The sequence below is a fragment of the Akebia trifoliata genome, chromosome 4, assembly GCF_017979445.1.
Source record: "Akebia trifoliata isolate Shusen 1 chromosome 4, ASM1797944v1, whole genome shotgun sequence".
In the NCBI taxonomy this organism is placed as follows: Eukaryota; Viridiplantae; Streptophyta; class Magnoliopsida; order Ranunculales; family Lardizabalaceae; genus Akebia; species Akebia trifoliata.
The window spans coordinates 20,808,294-20,826,199 of NC_141378.1; the positions used below are offsets into that span (position 1 = coordinate 20,808,294).

General features: G+C 33.5%; 2 protein-coding genes across 5 annotated transcripts; one reads left to right on the top strand and one right to left on the bottom strand.

Moving 5' to 3' along the window:
- Positions 1–8,372: 8,372 nt before the first annotated feature.
- LOC147404420 (L10-interacting MYB domain-containing protein-like) lies at positions 8,373–10,325 on the top strand. The gene is made up of 2 exons (XM_086440354.1): positions 8,373–9,538; positions 9,619–10,325. Exons 1-2 carry the CDS (start codon positions 9,110–9,112, stop codon positions 10,195–10,197), a joined length of 1,008 nt encoding a protein of 335 aa, XP_086296480.1. The 5' UTR covers positions 8,373–9,109; the 3' UTR covers positions 10,198–10,325.
- A 798-nt stretch (positions 10,326–11,123) lies between these two features.
- LOC147404421 (uncharacterized) lies at positions 11,124–13,990 on the bottom strand. 4 transcript variants are annotated; one of them, XM_086440359.1, is made up of 6 exons: positions 12,704–13,990; positions 12,335–12,586; positions 12,178–12,244; positions 11,991–12,069; positions 11,527–11,892; positions 11,124–11,402 (listed from the first exon to the last, which is right to left on the bottom strand). In XM_086440359.1, exons 2-4 carry the CDS (start codon positions 12,507–12,509, stop codon positions 12,039–12,041), a joined length of 273 nt encoding a protein of 90 aa, XP_086296485.1. In that variant the 5' UTR covers positions 12,510–12,586; positions 12,704–13,990; the 3' UTR covers positions 11,124–11,402; positions 11,527–11,892; positions 11,991–12,038. The 4 variants fall into 4 exon arrangements, with proteins under 4 accessions (XP_086296485.1, XP_086296484.1, XP_086296483.1 ...); XM_086440358.1 differs by having other exon boundaries at positions 12,335–12,590; XM_086440357.1 differs by having other exon boundaries at positions 11,124–11,399; positions 12,335–12,593.
- Between the last annotated feature and the right edge of the window lie 3,916 nt (positions 13,991–17,906).

A 17,906-nucleotide genomic window follows, 5' to 3' on the forward strand; every position in this document is an offset into this window, starting at 1 on the left:
CGATAAAAATCACTAAAAATGATTAAATTACCAAAATACCCCTAACCTCAAAACAACCTTAGAGCCTACATTATGCTTAGGAAAATCCGTTCAAACACATAAAACAACAAATCGAAACCAAGTAAACCACTTCGCCATTTTCACAAAATTTGACAAAATTACGAAAATACCCCTCTTAAAGTTCACGATCATTTCATATAAAAAACTTCATAAATGACAAAAACCAACATTCCCATTGAATTCCTTACGAAAAACTGATTCCAAAACATCCTGGAACATTGAAAAACGACTTAAAACGTAAAAAATCCTCTCCGAGGGCAAAACGGTAATTTCACAATTTTCATAATTAAAAAATTCGAAATTAATAAATAAAACATTAAATAATTAAAGTGAAACATTAATGAAATTAATTTAAAAAGTTGAACCTAAAAATTCGATTAATTGGACTCTCAGGCAAAATTGTTGAGGGTTCGTGGGATATTTCTTTAAGGACCCCTCCATTTGGGGGTCCAAAGAATTAAAGATATAATAGAAGGGGGTTCTCCAAAAATTAAAAGTAAATCAAGCAAGACTGAAGTCAAGGTATTAAAGTCAATCAAGTGAGACTGAAGTCAAAATAAAAGTCAATCAAGCAAGACTGAAGTCAAGGTACTAATCGAGTCAATCTCATAAGACTAAGGTCAAAACCCTAAATCAAAACCCTAATCTAAACTAATCAAGTCAATCTCATAAGACTAAGGTCAAAATCCTAAATCCAAACCCTAATCTAAAACTAATCAAGTCAATCTCATAAGACTAAAGTCAAAACCCTAAAACCCTAAAGACTAAGTCAAAACCCTAATTGAAACCCTAAAAGAAACCCTAATCAAACCCTAAATGCTTCTAAAAACTTTATAAATAGGAGCCTCCACACCCTATTTTCGTATCAAAGAAAAAACCCTAGAAAAAGTAGGTAAAGAAGCCTCCATAGCCTCCCCAAAACCCTAATTTTGGAGTCCCAACTCCTTCCCTAACACCCCTACTCCGATTTTTTTAGCCCAAAAAACACCCAAAAACCTCTAAAAAACATCCCAAAAATTCACAACAAATTCGAAGTACCCAGATACCTTACCTCGGAGATCAAGAATCAGATCCGGAAATAGAACGAAGTAAGGAATACGGTACAAGGAGCCATTCTCACCAGATCTGAGGGAATAACACTTTTGCAGATCAAAGGTAAATTTTTTTATTTATTTTTAATCTAGGTTTATCATTAGCAATGTAGATGTATTTGGGATAAGTAGAGACCGGCATTGGCAGGGCGGGGTTGGTGCCTAACACCTTCCAACCCCGTAACATGATCCCCGGATTCAGATTTCTATAGTAGATTAGTTCTTTTTATCCATTGTAGGGTCAATTTGGTTCCTAAACCGTAATAACTAGGTGGCGACTCCCAAACCTCAAGGGTCAAAAGCGGATCTGCGCACCCCGCGGATCGAGGGCGCTTTCAGTGGGCCGTAGATGGGCTTGGGGTATTTTTAATTTCGGAGATGGAGTGGTGAGGGTAGAGGAAATAATAGGTGTCCCAAATCTTATTTATTTTTTATTCATTTTTTTAAGGTTTTTGAAAATATTGGATTTGATCAAAATGCCATGTGTTGGTAAGTCAGGCTTTTTAGGCCCGTTGGTAAGTTTTATTGAAAATTGGATATTTTTGAGTTTGGGGGTGGAGTGATGACGGTGGGGGTGCGCCAATTCTTTTTGGTAAGCTCGCTAGACCATTAAGAGGTCTCAGGGACTTCGGTTCGATCAAAATGCCATATTTGAGTGATACGGGCTCTTGTGGCCCGTTGGTCAATTTTATTGAAAGTTTGTTATTTTTTGGGCCCTTTCGAGTGGGGGCCTGTTCAAATTGGGGTGTCTACAGGTTGTTTCGTAACACCTAATGAATTTTGAATATATGGTTGAATCTATTAAGATAGTCTGTTTTGAGCTTCTCCATGAAATAGCTCCACGAGCAAGCATAAAAGTATAATTTGGAGTAGATTTCAAGCTATCACAACATCCAACATGACCCAAATTAGAATAACCAACAACTTGAATCTCACTCGATTTTTGTATACTAATGTAAAATCTTTTGTTCTTTGTAATTATCGTAGTATTTTCTTTCCTACTTTCTAATGAACAGTATCGGGGTTTTGCTGATATCTCCCAAGCATACTAACGATATAACTAATATCAGGTTGGATGCAAATCATTGCATACATAAGACTACTGATTGTTGGGGCATACTCTGATGCATCTACCTCCAGTTTCTCAATATTGTTCTTAGGATACTGATCTTGATTGAATATATCTCCTTTTACCATAGGAGCTTCCATGTATCTCTTTGTGACACCCAAAATCCCAATTTGTCTATCTCTATGATTTTTAATCCCTAGAACATATTAAGCATCCCCTATATCTTTCATGTAAAAATTTATTGACAAAAAATTCTTTGTATTATACAAGAAACAAACATCATTACTTGCCAATAATATATCATTAACATAGAGCAAAAGAATAATCAATCGACCCTTACTCATCTTGATATATATGTACTTGTCGACAACACTTTTTTAAAATCGTGTCTAGTCATTACTTGATCAAATTTTAAGTATCACTATCTTGATGTTTGTTTCAAGATATAAATTAATCTTTTAAACTTGTAAATAAAATGATCTTTTTTATCAATTTTAAAACCATTAGGTTGTGCCATGTAAATCTCATCTTCTAGTTCACTATTCAGAAACTCAGTTTTATATCCATCTGATATAACTCTAACTCATAGTGTGCCATTATAGCCAAGATGATTCTTAGTGAATCCTTAGAAAAGACTAGGAAACAGGTCTCACTGAAGTCAATACCTAACTTTAGCATAAAACCCTTTGTCACAAGCTTTTTTTTAAATCTCTTGAGCTTACCTTCTGAATCTTTTTTGTTTTGAAAGCCCATATACATTATATTATCTTATGATTTTTTAGAAACGTCGTTAGTTCATATACTTCATTCTTGTCATAGATCTTAATTCTTCTTTCATTCCCTCATGTCAAAATCAGAATTCATTTGAGTTCATGACTTTTTTAAATGTTGAAAGATCATCTATATCATAATTCATAACATCTCTTTCCTGAAAATACAACTCATAATCATCTATAATAGCAGATTTGTGCTCTCGAATAGATCTTCTAATGGGAATAGGTGATTGTGGAATTGGGACATCTACTGCTTGAGGAATGGGTTTTGGTTGGACTAATGCCTATTCTTTAGTAACAACTGTATGGACATGTGAAACCACCAAATGAGGTAGAGGTTGCGGAAAAAAAATACATTGGTGGATCACTATGGTTATTTTCAAAATAATCTTTCTTCGTTTTTCACTTCCACTATTTTGATCATATTTAAGAAATTTAGAACGATTAGTTTCATCAATCTCCATATGTCTTGACAGATAAAAAAAATTTATAACCCTTCGATCTTTCTAGATATCCAAGGTAATGAAAAGTCGTCGTTCGAGAATTAAGTTTCGTTTGATTTGGATTATACAACTTTGCCTCGGCAAGACACCACGAAACAAAAAGATGGCCAAGATTTGATTTCCTATCAGTTTATAACTTGAAAGAGTTTCTGAAATTATTTTACAGGGAACTCTATTAAGAATCTATACTATGATCTTCAAAGCTTCACCCTAAAAGTTTTTTGGTAGGTTTGAGTAACTCATCATACTATGAACAACTTCTTAATAAGTATAATTTCTTTTTTCATTAACAACATTTTGCTCAGGCATTCCAGGTGTGGTATATGATGAACTATTCCTTGTTCACTCAAATATTCTACAAATTTCCCATGATTTACACCATCATTATCCATCTTCTCATAATACTTTCCACTTTTATCTTTTTTTAACTGCTTCTTAACTTCTGCTTGATAGATTTTGAAAACTTCTAATGCCTCATCCTTGTGGGGGATCAGATGCAAGTAGGTAAATCTAGAATAATCATCGATGAAGTAATGCAATAACATTGATAACCTTGAGAAGGATCGGGAAAAAGACTACGAACATCTGTATGAACTAATCATAACAAATCAATAGCTTTGGTAATTTCAAGTTTTCATTGCTTAGTTATTTTATCCTTAATGCAATCAATACAAACATCAAAATCTAAAAAATCTAGAGGGCCTAGACTTAACTAAGGACTCTAATTTTTTCTTGGAAACATGGCATAATCTTAAATATCATAAAATAGAAGAATTTTCGAACAAACTTGAACACTTAGACCATAAACCATGTTTAATAATATCATCATGTTCAGAAATGTGCATCATATTATCTTGAAATGTAAAACCATAACTAGTAATGTCCAATCTAAAAATGGAAATAATGTTCCATCTAAATTACGGAATGAAAAAAATGTCTTCTAATAATAAAGAATATCCTGTATCTAAAATAAGACGATAAACTCCAACAGCCTCAACTTGTAATGCCTCTGCATTTTCAAGAAAAAGTTTAGCATCTGGTTTGGGACTTCTCCTACTGACGAATCCCTATAGAGAATGAGAAATATGCATATATGCACTTGAATCAATCCACTATGAATTTAAATGAACATCAATTAAATTGGATTCGTGGAAAACTAGAACTGAATTAGTACCTCCTGGATTTTTCTAAGACCAGTTCTTATAAACAAAATAATCCCTCTTCATCTATCATTTCTTCTTGCAGAACCAGCATTCATTTTCCACTTCTTTTCCAGTCTCTATTTTTTTTTTCTTTGATTGTTTTTTTATTATTTATTATTGAAACTTTTGAATCCTTTTCCTTACTAAAAGTTCTTGTTGCCACTTTTTGTGAAGCACTTATTCTTTAAATTTTTCTTGCTATTTGTGTGAATTGCCAAATGTGCTGGCTCAACCTTTGAATCTCTCAATTCCGCATCCTCAATGACACAAAGGGTAAATAGTTGATTCAGATCTCACTTAGTTTCTTGTGCATTGTAATTGACTTTAAATGTGTCATAAGAATTAGGCATAGATAAAATTATCGTGTGAATTAAAATATCATCTTTAAAAGTAATGCCATACTCACGGAGACCAATAATAAGCTTGGACATTTTAAGAATGTGTTTCCATACATTTTCATTATCATCATATATTAGGTTCATTAACTGATCCATATGTTCATACTGAACAGATCTCTTAGATCCCATAAACTATTTTTTGATAATCGGTAAAAGTTTTTAACCGTATCTATGATTTAAATACCACATCGAAGAGCTTTATTGATAGAAGTTTGAATAATCATCTTAAACAATTTGTTAACATTTTCCCATTTTGCTAATTGGATCCTCATGAACTCTAAAGAATCTGGAAGTGGAGTTGATGACATGTCCTCAAAAAGAACAAAATTCAAAGTCTATACATTCTAGCAAAATGTCAATGTTCATCCTTTAAGATAAGTAATTAGAGATATTAAAATGCTCAATCCCTACTAGACTCTTTTGAATTAATGACCCATCCATAGTTGCAATAAGATAGGTCAACATTATTATAGATATTTTAGGATTTAATTCTTTCATTTTGTACCATGGGTTTTGGTTGAATCGTTTCACAGTATTTTATTAAGGGTGAAACTTTCCACTTTGTAGGTATAGACAAATCGCATCATCAAGACTCACCTTTAGACTAAGATTTCAATATGTTGTATACCCCTAAAATCGTGTCGGAATACACATATAGACCTAGTCACTCATGTTCCAGTTTGATCCAAAAGCTATTCACACATTTAGGCAAGAGGGTTATCCTTTTCTCCCCTTCACACTTGTGACTATTCTACTCACTCTATTTACACAAATATTCCTAAATCACATTTAAGTAGAAGTTAGTGATTTCATGCAAAAGAGTATCACAAAGTGATCATTGTGAGATACTAAGTTTCAAAATTCAAGAACTCGTAACTTCTATAGAACGGTCACCTTTAGGTATACTACTATCCTACTTCTGTTACGTTCCTTGGACGACCAGTCAATTGGTTTTCCTAAACTCCTATAGGCAAGACCTATACCTTAATATATCTAAATTTATTTTCTAATTATTCTTCTTTGAATGTGGGTATAAACATTTACAATAATAACATCTGAAACTATTCATAAAGCACAATATGATAGAATTTGACATGAAATAGAAAGCAATTCTAGATATATTCTCCAGGAAGGGTACATACTTGACTTTGATTTTTAATGATGTATATTAGTTTCAAAATGTTATTTTAATAGTTTCATTGAATAGACTTCGAAAAAAATATTCAAAATGGACTATCGGTTGGTCCAAATCAGAGTTAAAACGTATTAGTTATGACATTTCAAAGTTTGTTTAAAAATTGGATGTTAATGGGTTGGTTCATGCTTGAACCAATTGCACCAGTTTGGCTGAACCAATTTGGGTCGAACCGGTCATGTTTGGCCCAAATGGGTCATGCAGATGGGTCGGGTCAACTGGGTCAGACTTGATCCAAATGGGTCAGGTTAGCTAGGTCTAGTTATATTGGTACAGTTGGGTTGATTCAAATGAGTTGGGCTGGTTTGAGTTAGCAAGGTTGACTCGGTTGTTCACATATGTACACAGACCATATGAGACACAAGACTTGAGTCAAGTGTCATTGACCTCAATAAATAGGCTTATAAGCCCAAATAAATAGAAAAAAGCTCAACAGACTGCTTCTTCTTCAAGAACATTACAACAACTCCAAAACACCTTAGCCATCGCCACCACCCATGTTAGCCGACCGAAATGTTTGTTCATTGGCATATAACGATACCTCCGGCCACCAAAAAATGTCCGGCAACCGTCGATCTAAGGTCCACAACTATAAATAGTCTTAAAAAACTAAAATCCAATAAACCCCCTTTTGAAAGATTATTTATATTTCTTTATTATTCTTCAAAATAAATAAAAAAACATGGATCTAGGGTTTCAAAAAATCTGTTAGAGATCAAAAAACGCGATGAAAAATGTGATATAAAAAACTTGAATGTAGTTTAACTTAGATTTAATCGATGTTTTGAATAAGAACAAATCTCTTCTTGTGCTTTGATATCAATTGTTGCAAAGTTCTTCCAAATAAGCATGGATCTAGGATTTGATCTTGAACAAATTACAAACCCAAAAATAAATGATAAATATAAAATACTTGGAATCGCTTTATCAATAATTCACAAACAATGCTTCAATCTTGATCTATGAAGTTTAGGTGTACTACCTCAACTTTGCCTACAGCTTGACGATGGGTGCCTCTATCTCAAGAATATAATTGTATGTAGAGAGGGTGGACGACTACCTATTTATCAAGAGGGATATTAGGTTTTTTACCCATCGTATAATTCTAGTATTGGGTGGATACTACTTAAATTATATAGAATGTTCAACAACCCATTATATTTGATTTTGGGAGTCAATACCAGACTACATGAATGATTCCCAATTTTACCCTCAATGTTTTGAACAATTACAATCCAATATTTATAAAATTGGATATGTAAAAAGGCGACAAACTTATTTTAATTAGAATATATTAAGTATATAATAATCCAACAGGTTCTCCAGCACTCAAGCTTTCCTTTGTAGTTGGTTCCCTAAGAGGAATAGGTTATGGAAGAAACCTTTCAAACCAAATTGTAATTGTTCTTCCATAAGATTTTTATTTTTTTTTTCTTTTATGAATGATAAATTGGGTGAATTACCATTTCATGAGCTGAAAATGAGTTATTTACGATTCCGGTTCACTGTTCATTTTAATTTCCAAAACGTGAACAATCACGTTTTCATTATTAAAAAAATTTCGAACAAGGTGACAATTTCGAAGGTTTAACATGAAATTGTCACTTTAAACTTGCAGAATAGTCACTTTAAAAACCTCCGAATTCGTCATCGTTCACGTTTTGGTAATTAAAATGAACAGTGAGCTGGAATCATGAATTCGTCAAAAGTTGATCACTTTTTCGTAAATATCTCTCTATGAAAATGTAGAACATTTGAAGTTAGCAAATGTTTCCCGGGATACATCAGACAAAATTTGACCATAGTATTGCTTAAAGATTCTCAACATTGGAATTATTTTCCTTCCATCTTTTCCCCCATATAATATATAATGTAGGTTGACCTTAAGATAGTGAGATTTGAATGAGATCAACACTTGATTTGAAATGTAGACATTTTATACATGATCGTGCTCTTAGGTCTTCTAACTAGGGGTGTAAACAGAAAAAAAAAAAAAAACTAAGCTTTTTATAAGCTCTTTTAGCTTTTTAACTTATGGCCATATTGTGGGAAGTTGATGATGATCAGGGAATTGGGGGAATTGGGTGGAACAATTGATATTTCTCAAATTGGATGCTCATTCTATCAATGCCAGCCCTTTATAGGGTGTTGTCAATTCATTTCATTTGAATGGAACTCAGCCTTATCCATGGATTGCTATTCACCTTATTTTAGCTATTCATAGGATACAAGGTCAATTTTTGAGAGTTCATGCATGCATTCTTCATTGAAGTTAATAGTTTTATTGGCCATGTTGATTGAGGATGTCACAGTTTGTAAACATGCTTACAAGTAGCCTAGGCATATTTCCAGCCAACTCCTGAGTTAATTTTTGGCGTGGTTGTCGATCGTCATCCTCACCAAAGGCTTGTCCCAATAATTTGGGGTCCTAGTTGTCCATTATGGTACTTGTAACTTGTAAGGCGTCAAACTAGACAAATAATGCCAGCTTGTCCTTCGAGAAGTTTGTTGTGGTGGAATACAAGGTGATAAATGAATATTACTAATATTTTCATCCTTTTATTTCCTCTCAATGAATTGCGATGTTGTTTTATATTTTTTATGATCAAAGGAAAAAAAAAGGGTTTTCTTATAGATGGCATGCAGTAATAGTAACTCTGTTAATGTCGGATTATTGATTTTTTTTTTATGGATGGGTGGCACGTTCTAGAGGAATTATCCATGAAAAAGAAGAGAAATTGTTGCAGAATTCTAAAAATCTTACTAAATGATTACTATGTTAGTAATTTAATTTTGATTTGTTGAATTATAGGAAGCAATGGGGGGTCAACCACCTTGGAATATAATTAGGACAAGTCCAGCTGGTACACAATCAATAAAAATTCAAGGGAGCAGAATGGGAAATCCACCTATTAGAACTCAAACAAAGATTATTGAACGAGGCAAAGGGAAGGTTATCTGGTCACCAGGACAACACAAAGTTTTTGTCAAACTTTGCGTAGATGAAGTTTATAAAGGAAATAGACCTACATTGAACTTCAATACAGAAGGTTGGAAAAATATAAGAGACGAATTTTTCGATAAAACTAATATCAGATATGATCAAGAGCAAATGGAGAATCACTTTAATGACACAAAGGTCCAATGGTTGTCTTGGCAGAAGCTTATGAATCATACTGGGTTTGGTATGGATCCTGTAACTAAAACAATCACTGCAGATGAGGAGACGTGGGCTGATTTTATACAGGTATATTTAAAATCATTTGGCTGTTGAATTTCAAATGATTATTTAATTTGACATACATAATAACATTTATTAAATTACAGGCAAATCCAGATGCTGCTAACTTTCGTAAGAATCCACTACCACATGCTAACGATCTAGATATTTTATATGGTGGAACTGCTGCGGCAGGTGTGGGACATCCAACTTTTGATTATGATCCGACATTTGAAGAAGAACCCCTACATACTGATGGATGTGAGAATAAGGAATCAGTTCCTGTCACCCTACTTCAAACACAACCATCTCACATTGATACAACACCTGGGCAGGAAGATATTGAAGGGGTTGATACAGAGGAGTTTGAACGTCAACAAAAACGTAAATATAATGGTGACGAATCTTCTCAACATCAACGGAAAGAGACAACTGGCGAGCGAGTTGATAAAAAAATATTAGCCTTTCGATCAACTAGCAGTGTAACTCGGACATCCACACCATCTGTGGGCGAATGTATTCCTGTATTGAACGAGACACAAAATTTGGAAAAGGGGGGGAATCTCTACATGTTTGCTACTCACTTATTCATAAAATCTGGAGAATCAAGGGAGACTTGGATGGCATTGGATTCACCTGAACTACGTGTGAGATGGCTTGAATATATGAAGAAGCATTACGTATGATAACATTTCTAGTGAATTTCATGAGACATTATGTTTTGTTTTAAGTATGAAGACTATTATTAAGTTAGATTAGAACAATGAGATTTTTAACTTTTGAAAACTAATTTTAAGTTGGATTATGCTTTTTATGATTTATTGGATTATGATGGTGGTTTCACTATGTCATAAAGCGCAAAAAACGATGGCCCTTGACAATTGTTTTTGAATAAAATGACTGCTCTATCCATCGCAACAGTTGTCGCTTAAAAGGAGTGGTTTTTTATTTGCGACTGACCAAAGATGTCAGGAAAAATGACTATTTTAGACAATCGGGAAAAACAACTGTTTTAGACAGTCATTTTTCTGGATTTATAATATAAAAAAAATTTATTTTTCTAGATTTATAATTTAAAAAAAAATTGGGATTAGCTCTGCATTCATAGCTTTTTTTTTTTTTTTGATAGATAAAAAGCTTTATTAATGGGAGGATGAAATTGCATTTAACACTAAAACAGGGCAGATTAGCCATTTCAGATAAGGTCCCATCTAAAGAGAATATACTCAAAATTCTCTAAACAATTTATACCAAAAGAAAACCAATCCCAAAACAACCCAGCAATCACCAGTTAATGACTGTCATCTATTGGCATATCAGCGCTGAGCTGGTAAAGTTGAGGTGGCAGTGTTGTAATAGACTGATTCTACTACTTCTATGACGGTTGCTGTTGTTGTTGTTTCCTGTTCTTTGAAACAGAAAATCTATGAGAGTTCCCAATACCACCATCACTGCCACTACTTTGTAGTCGTTGATGCTTGTGAGATGATGAAGATCCACTCGACGTGCTTGTGTTGGGATGCCCTTGTTGTGGCTGAGAGTGAGATTGTAGAGGCTATTGTTGTTGTTGTTGTTGCTGTTGTTGCTGAAGCTGTGAAGGATAGGGCATCTGAGGATGGGGGGACTCTCCTCTATAAGGTGGTGGAGCAGCAACAGGTGCGGGAAAAGGGAATGGATACCCATTGTTTTGTAATATTGCCAAGTACTGAGGTTCATTGGGAGGCAAATTATGGTAATTGAAACTCACAGTCAAGGCTGCCACTGCTGCTGTTGAAGAAGAGCTACTCGAAGCTGAATTAGCTACAATTGATGAAACTACACTCGCAGTGGCCGAAGCAAATTTTACAGGTCAAGATTGGTTGCTAGCCACTGCAATGGTTGCCACTGCCTGCTGGTAGTTCATAGGGAAGATAAAAACAGGGATGAGCTGAAATAAAAATAATAATAAATAAATAAAAGAAAACTCAGCACGAGTAAGTCAACAAATGAATATCTCCCAGAGAACAGGACAATACCATTAAATTACCAGCGACCGCTGACTGTGGCGCTTGCTGAAGAACAAGTTGCTTCCTTTGAACAACACCAACAAAGTTGGTCGTTGCCACAGAGCTTTTGTCCTTTCCCACATTTCTTGAAAAAGTCACTTCAATTTGTCCTTTGTCTTGCGAGGAGTTGAAATTCCTCCCAGAATGGCTTCCTTGAGACTGATTGCTAATAACTACAGTTTCTATTGGCGGCACAACATTGAGATTGTAGGCTTTGGTACCATATAGAGATGCAGAAACAGGTGCCAAGGGCCAGAAAGGGTTCATCCATGTGAATTGTTGGTGATAGTGGATGTTTTGAGCAATGAGGAAATGGGAGAGGAGAAATTGTGGTGGCTTCAAATTTTCAACAAGAAGTCCCAAAGGTACAATTAGAGATCTTCCATATGGTTAAGGAGTTTATGTGCTTGACTGAGTAGAAAAACTAGAAATACCTGTAAAATAGGAGAAGCATCAGCATTCCCGTCCAATGGCACAATTCCTTAAAGCGGTTGAACTTGACCTATGCTACATCTGCAAACGAAGATCAAGTTATTTAGCCATGAAGTAGATCAATTGCACCAATATACAAATAATCAAGTAAACAAAGACACAAATATAATGAGGTAATTGATATCACACCCGAGAGGAGGAAGTCCACCAAGCCAGCCAGCAACAGTCATTAATAAAGGCAAATAGGTGGATTGAACTGAAGTAAAGAACAAAAAAAAATCCAATCTAATTAAACAAATATAACATATTCTGCTGCACAGAAAATAAGAGATTAATGTTGAATTACCAGCTTTTTCTGATTTTGGCTCATTTCTAGATTGTTGTTCCTGTTGTTTCTGATTTTGTTGGTTGTTGGAGCCACCCACACTATCTTTATTCTGCTTCTCTAAATCGATTTGTAGATCAGGAATCCTCTGGGAACAAGCAATGGATTTCTGGGATTCAAGGACCATCTCATCCATCTTTTTTGCCAAACTGGCCTCCCCTGCATCCTGCTTTGCATTTTTCTCCAGCTTTTCTTCTTCCTTTGGCACAATCTCTGTCTTCTCCCACCCCACCAAAAAAAGAGAGAAAAATAAATAGAGAAAATAATTTAGTATCCAATTTATCTATCATCAAAGGAGAATAAAAATAAATAAAGGAGATTGCATCTCACCATTTCCACATCTGGAGCCACAAACTTAGAATCTGACACAGAATTGATCACACCATTTCTCTTTGGAGATGATTACAAAGAAGGGAGGGCCTGTACAAAGACAACCCCTTTGATAATTCTTCCAAGAAAAAAATACAAATCTCTTATAAGATTGTTGCTGCTGCGATCATATTGTGCATCAAATGCTTGTCATCTTTACTAGGCACAAAAGCGATTATCATCCAAATTAAGGAAGTATCAATCTTAAGAGATTGGATTTCTCTTAAGTAAATTAAACAGAACTGACATAATTATCATCCAAAGGAAGTACCACATGCGTGCTTTCTCCACTAAATTGATCCATAGTGCTACAATGAAATATAATAGGAATATCTTAATTTCTCTATTTATAGTATAAATTGAAAGATTCGGTATTTCAAAAAGCAATAAAATAAAAACTGAAATCATGAAATGATGTACATATCTAGGGATGCCCAATTTAATCTAGTAGTTCTGACTCAACCATAATGGTGAAATGTTTGTCATTTTAAATTTCCCTATCACTTGCTATGCAATTCTTTATTTTAGTTGTTCTCCAGATCCTACTTCAATTCCCTTTGGTTTAGTGTTGAACTAGCTAGTTATAAAGTAAATGACATTCGCACATAAGAACAACTAACGACATTTTCCATCAAAATAAACATAGTTTTAACAATAAAAAATACACCATTTTGAATATAGCTTCTTACCTCATCATTAGGAATATTCTTCTTCTCATAATCCCATTTCCTTACCAATTTTAGGGTTGTTTCTACACCTTCAACCCCAGTATTCATTGGTAGCACCATCTCATAACCAAACATGCTTATCAGAATCTCTACAAATACAGGGAACTTATCATTATAGAATGCTCTAGAGCTAAGAGTGAGTTTCTTTGCTTGTTCAACGAGAGCCTTCATGACTTTCAAATGGCAATGTCCCTACAACATGTAAGTCATGGAATATAAATTAATTTCTAGTTATATGTCAAGTAATTGGTCCCAACTCCCAACCCACAATTCATTCATGCAATAAGTTTAGCTCAAATAATATTAAGTGTATATATATAGATAAATATATATATATATATATGCCTAATCCAAAACTAGCCGTAAAGCTCGCATTTCTATTGTCCTTCCTTGTCTGACTTCAAAATCAACTAGGCTGTTGTGGGTCACGCAGAATGTTACGTTCATCCCAAATTGGACAAGAACATGTAGCTTTCTTGTTTCGCCATTTAGCTCCACAGGTATAGCAAAACTCGTAACCACACCTACAAAATCAATGGAAGGTATGAGAGCTATTATGAATATCAAAATGCTTAAATACTTGTATTATAACTTGGGTTAATCTTCTAACCCTATTAGGATAAATGGGTTTTGGTTCCAGGCTGACCCATTTGAACCTTATTATGTTTTGGGAATAAAAAGTTTTCTGCATTGCAAATTGGTTCCAATGGTTGGGTTAGAGTTGATCCAACTCATGCTAGACCCAATATGGCCCAATTTTGATTTGGTTTTGGAAACAAAGAAATAAAGAGGAGAAAATTGCAAATATATCTAAAGGTGCCAACTTAGTAAGTTGGTGTTATGTGATAGTGACACCAAATAAATGGGCTATTATGATTTCGAGCAAGCCTTCCTAAAACTGAATTCTAGTAATAATGGGAGTATAAAGGCTAGTTTTTCTTCCTTGGTTTGAATTCCTTGGATGAACATTTGGTTACTTAAGAAAATTTGTTCATTACCTTAATCACACCACGGAAAAAGAGCATATGAGCCATTTCTTTAATAAATGGAAGTAGTTCCACATGGTGCACTCTAACAACCTGCAGCAAATATATTGAGATGAAATTCCTTGCTTTCATTCAAGTTCTTCTTTATCAATGTCACAATGACAGAAACATTGTTAAACAGCTAGATTGTGTCAATGGTGACAAACTGAACTTAACAAAATACCCAACTAAGAATAAAAAGTGGACAACAAGATGTATCTCATATGCATTTTGAAGTTTCTTCTAGGCTTCTGTAGCCTTACTACCAGATCATTAGATCTGGCAGATGAAAGAGTGACAATACGCAATTAGTAAATCATTAGCTAGATGGAGTGTCATCCAGAAAAACAGATGCATCATCTTCAAATCCAAATTGAAGGAGAATAATCTGAAAGGCATACTACATCCCAGATTACATCAAAGTGATGGATAACAAAGTTGGGATATAAATTTTTGTAACCTGCAAGGACAATTGCATGGTTCATTAGCCAATATTCTTAAATCAACAAAAATGGAATGACAAGCACTTATTAAGAATAGATTGATGATAAGATAAATCAAGGAGATTTTAAGTCAAAGTGATTATAGTTGATCAGAGTCTAGAAACTGGTTTCTAGAGACCTTATTACATGAACTTTACGAATAAATTGCAAACTAAATTCCTTCATTATACATAATGCATTGTTAGTCCATATTTATTAATGATTTCAATTTAATTATGTATTTCAGAACTAATTATTGTTATTTACATGTAACAGAAAATATTCGCAAAGTTTCAAGGCGAATCAGAAAAATCCGAAGTTACTACTATGGTCTAGGATCCAAAACAAGACCGTGGACTAAAATTCAAGTCAATTGAGTAAAATTATACCGCGACATCATGGTCAATGGAAGTGATGCGGTCAATGCAAAAAGCCAAGCTTCGAAATTCGTATTGAAGCTTGGCGGCTGAACACCATTCGTAATAGACTAGGTTTTAGTATTTTTTGTAATCACGAAATGTCTTCGAAATCTTAATTTTCACAAAAAATCCTAATTTGATCTCTCTATAAATAGGAGACAAACCAAGAGTTAAAGCATCTAGATTTTAGATAATTAGTATTATTAGTTTTTATTTTTTGTTTCTTAGTCTTATGAAAGTTGTATGGAGGCTCTGTTAGTTTTAAAATCAAAAAATAATAAAGATATTTATTTTCTCTCATCTCTATTCTTTCTTTCATGTTCTCTTTACTTTATTTTTATTTTATTGTTCTTGCAATGACTGTTGGCTAAATCTTCGTTAGGTCAGTTGAGGAAGTTGGAGCAAGATTTGTAAGTATTTTTACTATTCTCGTAATGGCTTCATAGTTTTATTATGATAGTGTTAGGCATATATTATTAGGTTAAACATTGAATGTTTATCAAAGTGTTGATGGTTTATTCTTTGATTAGTTCAAGAGAACTATGTTTGATTGCTCTTGATTATAGTATTCTATAATATTCCTCTTTTTCTATACATGACAAGAGAATTCTCAATGTTGACATTATTAATACCAGGGCCGAAAGGACTAAGTAAGAACATTGATGTCTATTTAGAACCTTTGATTGTTGAGTTGAATGAGTAGTGAGCTAATGGGGTGTCAACGCATGATTCTCAATCTAAGACAACTTTCAATTTAAAAGTTATTTTAATGTGGGCAATTCATGACTTTCTTGCATATGGGAGTTTATCAAATTGTGTAACACATGGTTTGTACGCATGCCCCTATTTGTGCTGGGGGAACTTTTGCTGAACATCTTAAAAGTAGTAAGAAATATTCTTATTAGGGTCATCGAAAATTCCTTACTTTTAATCATGTATTCAGGACCCAAAAAACACATTTCAATAATAAAGTAAAGGATAGCAGATGTCTTGAATGGTTGAGTAGTGTATAAGTTGAGAAGAAAGTAGTTAGTATTAAGATGGAAATCGATAAATCAAAAAGGAAAAAATAAAAAAATTCTGACGATGAGACAAAAGATTTAACAACTTGGTATAGATGATCAAAGCTATTTGATTTACCATATTGGAAGGTAATTTTCTTAAATTACAAATTATTAATCATTTACATTTATGTCAACGAACTAGAACTTAATATTGCATCATAAATATTTTTGGCAAGAATTTAATGTTTGTCATAACCTAAATGTCATGCACATTGAGGAGAATGTTTTTGACCATCTTTTATCGATGATTCTTGAAGTCAAAGAAAAAATGAAGGACAATATAAGTGCACGTGATGATCTAAAAATGATGAATATAAGAAAAAACTTGTGGATGAAAGAAATAGATGAAAAAATAGTTAAACCCAAGCTCTCATTACTCTAAGCCGCAAGGAGAAAGAGTTATATGCCACACTTTACATGATTTGAAGGTCCTTATAGGGTATGGTTCCAAATTGAAGCATCATGTGAACCTAAAGAATCTTGTAATAAAGGGACTCAAGTCACATGACTATCATGTAATTATGCAATAATTATTTCCTGTGTTGATACAACATGCATTTTCGAAACATAAGATACTACATATTGCTATTTGACGGGTATGTATGTTTTTCAATGTGTTATGCTCAAAGGTAGTCATAGTAGATGATATCATTGCTATCAAACACAGTCTTATGGAAGCAATGTGTGTTTTGGAAAGTTTTTTCCACCTTCATTTTCTGTTAACAGCATTCACCTTATGATACATCTAATTGAGCATCTCCAGTTAGATTTCGTTGGATGTATCCTTTTGAACGGTATATTTTATAATTTTATTAAAGATTTATCAATTCATGCATAAATTGAGAAGTATATTCATAATTGGACATTTTTTTGAATAGGTTAATGAAAACTTATAAAGGATACGTGAAAAATTTTCCACGTCTTGAAAGATGTATTGTTGAGCCCAATATCATAGAGGAGTCTATTTTATATTGTATGGAATACATGCCAAATAGTGAAAAAGGAAGTCATAAGTATATATGTAAAAGATTCTTAGACGAGGATTTGATGAAGGACCTTTAGGCAAAGGCAAGAAAATATGTTTAACTCAAGTACAATATCAACAAGTATGTAGATGGGTTCTACATTGCTATGGTAAAGCTTACGAGTAGAAAGAGTAAATAGATAAATTTTACTTAATATTATCAATTTGAATAATTAGATAAACATTTAATTACAATGAAATATGTTTGTTGTTAATATAGGAAATACGAAACATATTTGAAATCAATCAATACAAAAGGCCTAAAAAAAAGAGATCTGAGTCGAAGGATAAAGATGGAGGTTTCATCCCTTGGTTAGGAAAGATGTAATCACTTTAATTATTATTACTTTTTCTAAAACATAGAGTGGTATGTTTATTTATAACTATGATACTAATATCGAATTATTTAATCCTTTGTAGTT

What these genes read in the sequence shown, in the direction of transcription:
- LOC147404421 (XM_086440357.1), bottom strand. An exon ending in GCCAAAATCAGAAAAAGCTG is followed by an intron (nt 12,245 to 12,334) that starts GTAATTCAACAT and finishes TCTTTACTTCAG; the next exon opens with TTCAATCCACCTATTTGCCT. An exon ending in GGTGGACTTCCTCCTCTCGG is followed by an intron (nt 12,070 to 12,177) that starts GTGTGATATCAA and finishes CTTCGTTTGCAG; the next exon opens with ATGTAGCATAGGTCAAGTTC.
- LOC147404420 (XM_086440354.1), top strand. Translation starts at nt 9,110, where the DNA reads ATGGGGGGTCAACCACCTTGGAATATAATTAGGACAAGTCCAGCTGGT. An exon ending in CGTGGGCTGATTTTATACAG is followed by an intron (nt 9,539 to 9,618) that starts GTATATTTAAAA and finishes ATTAAATTACAG; the next exon opens with GCAAATCCAGATGCTGCTAA.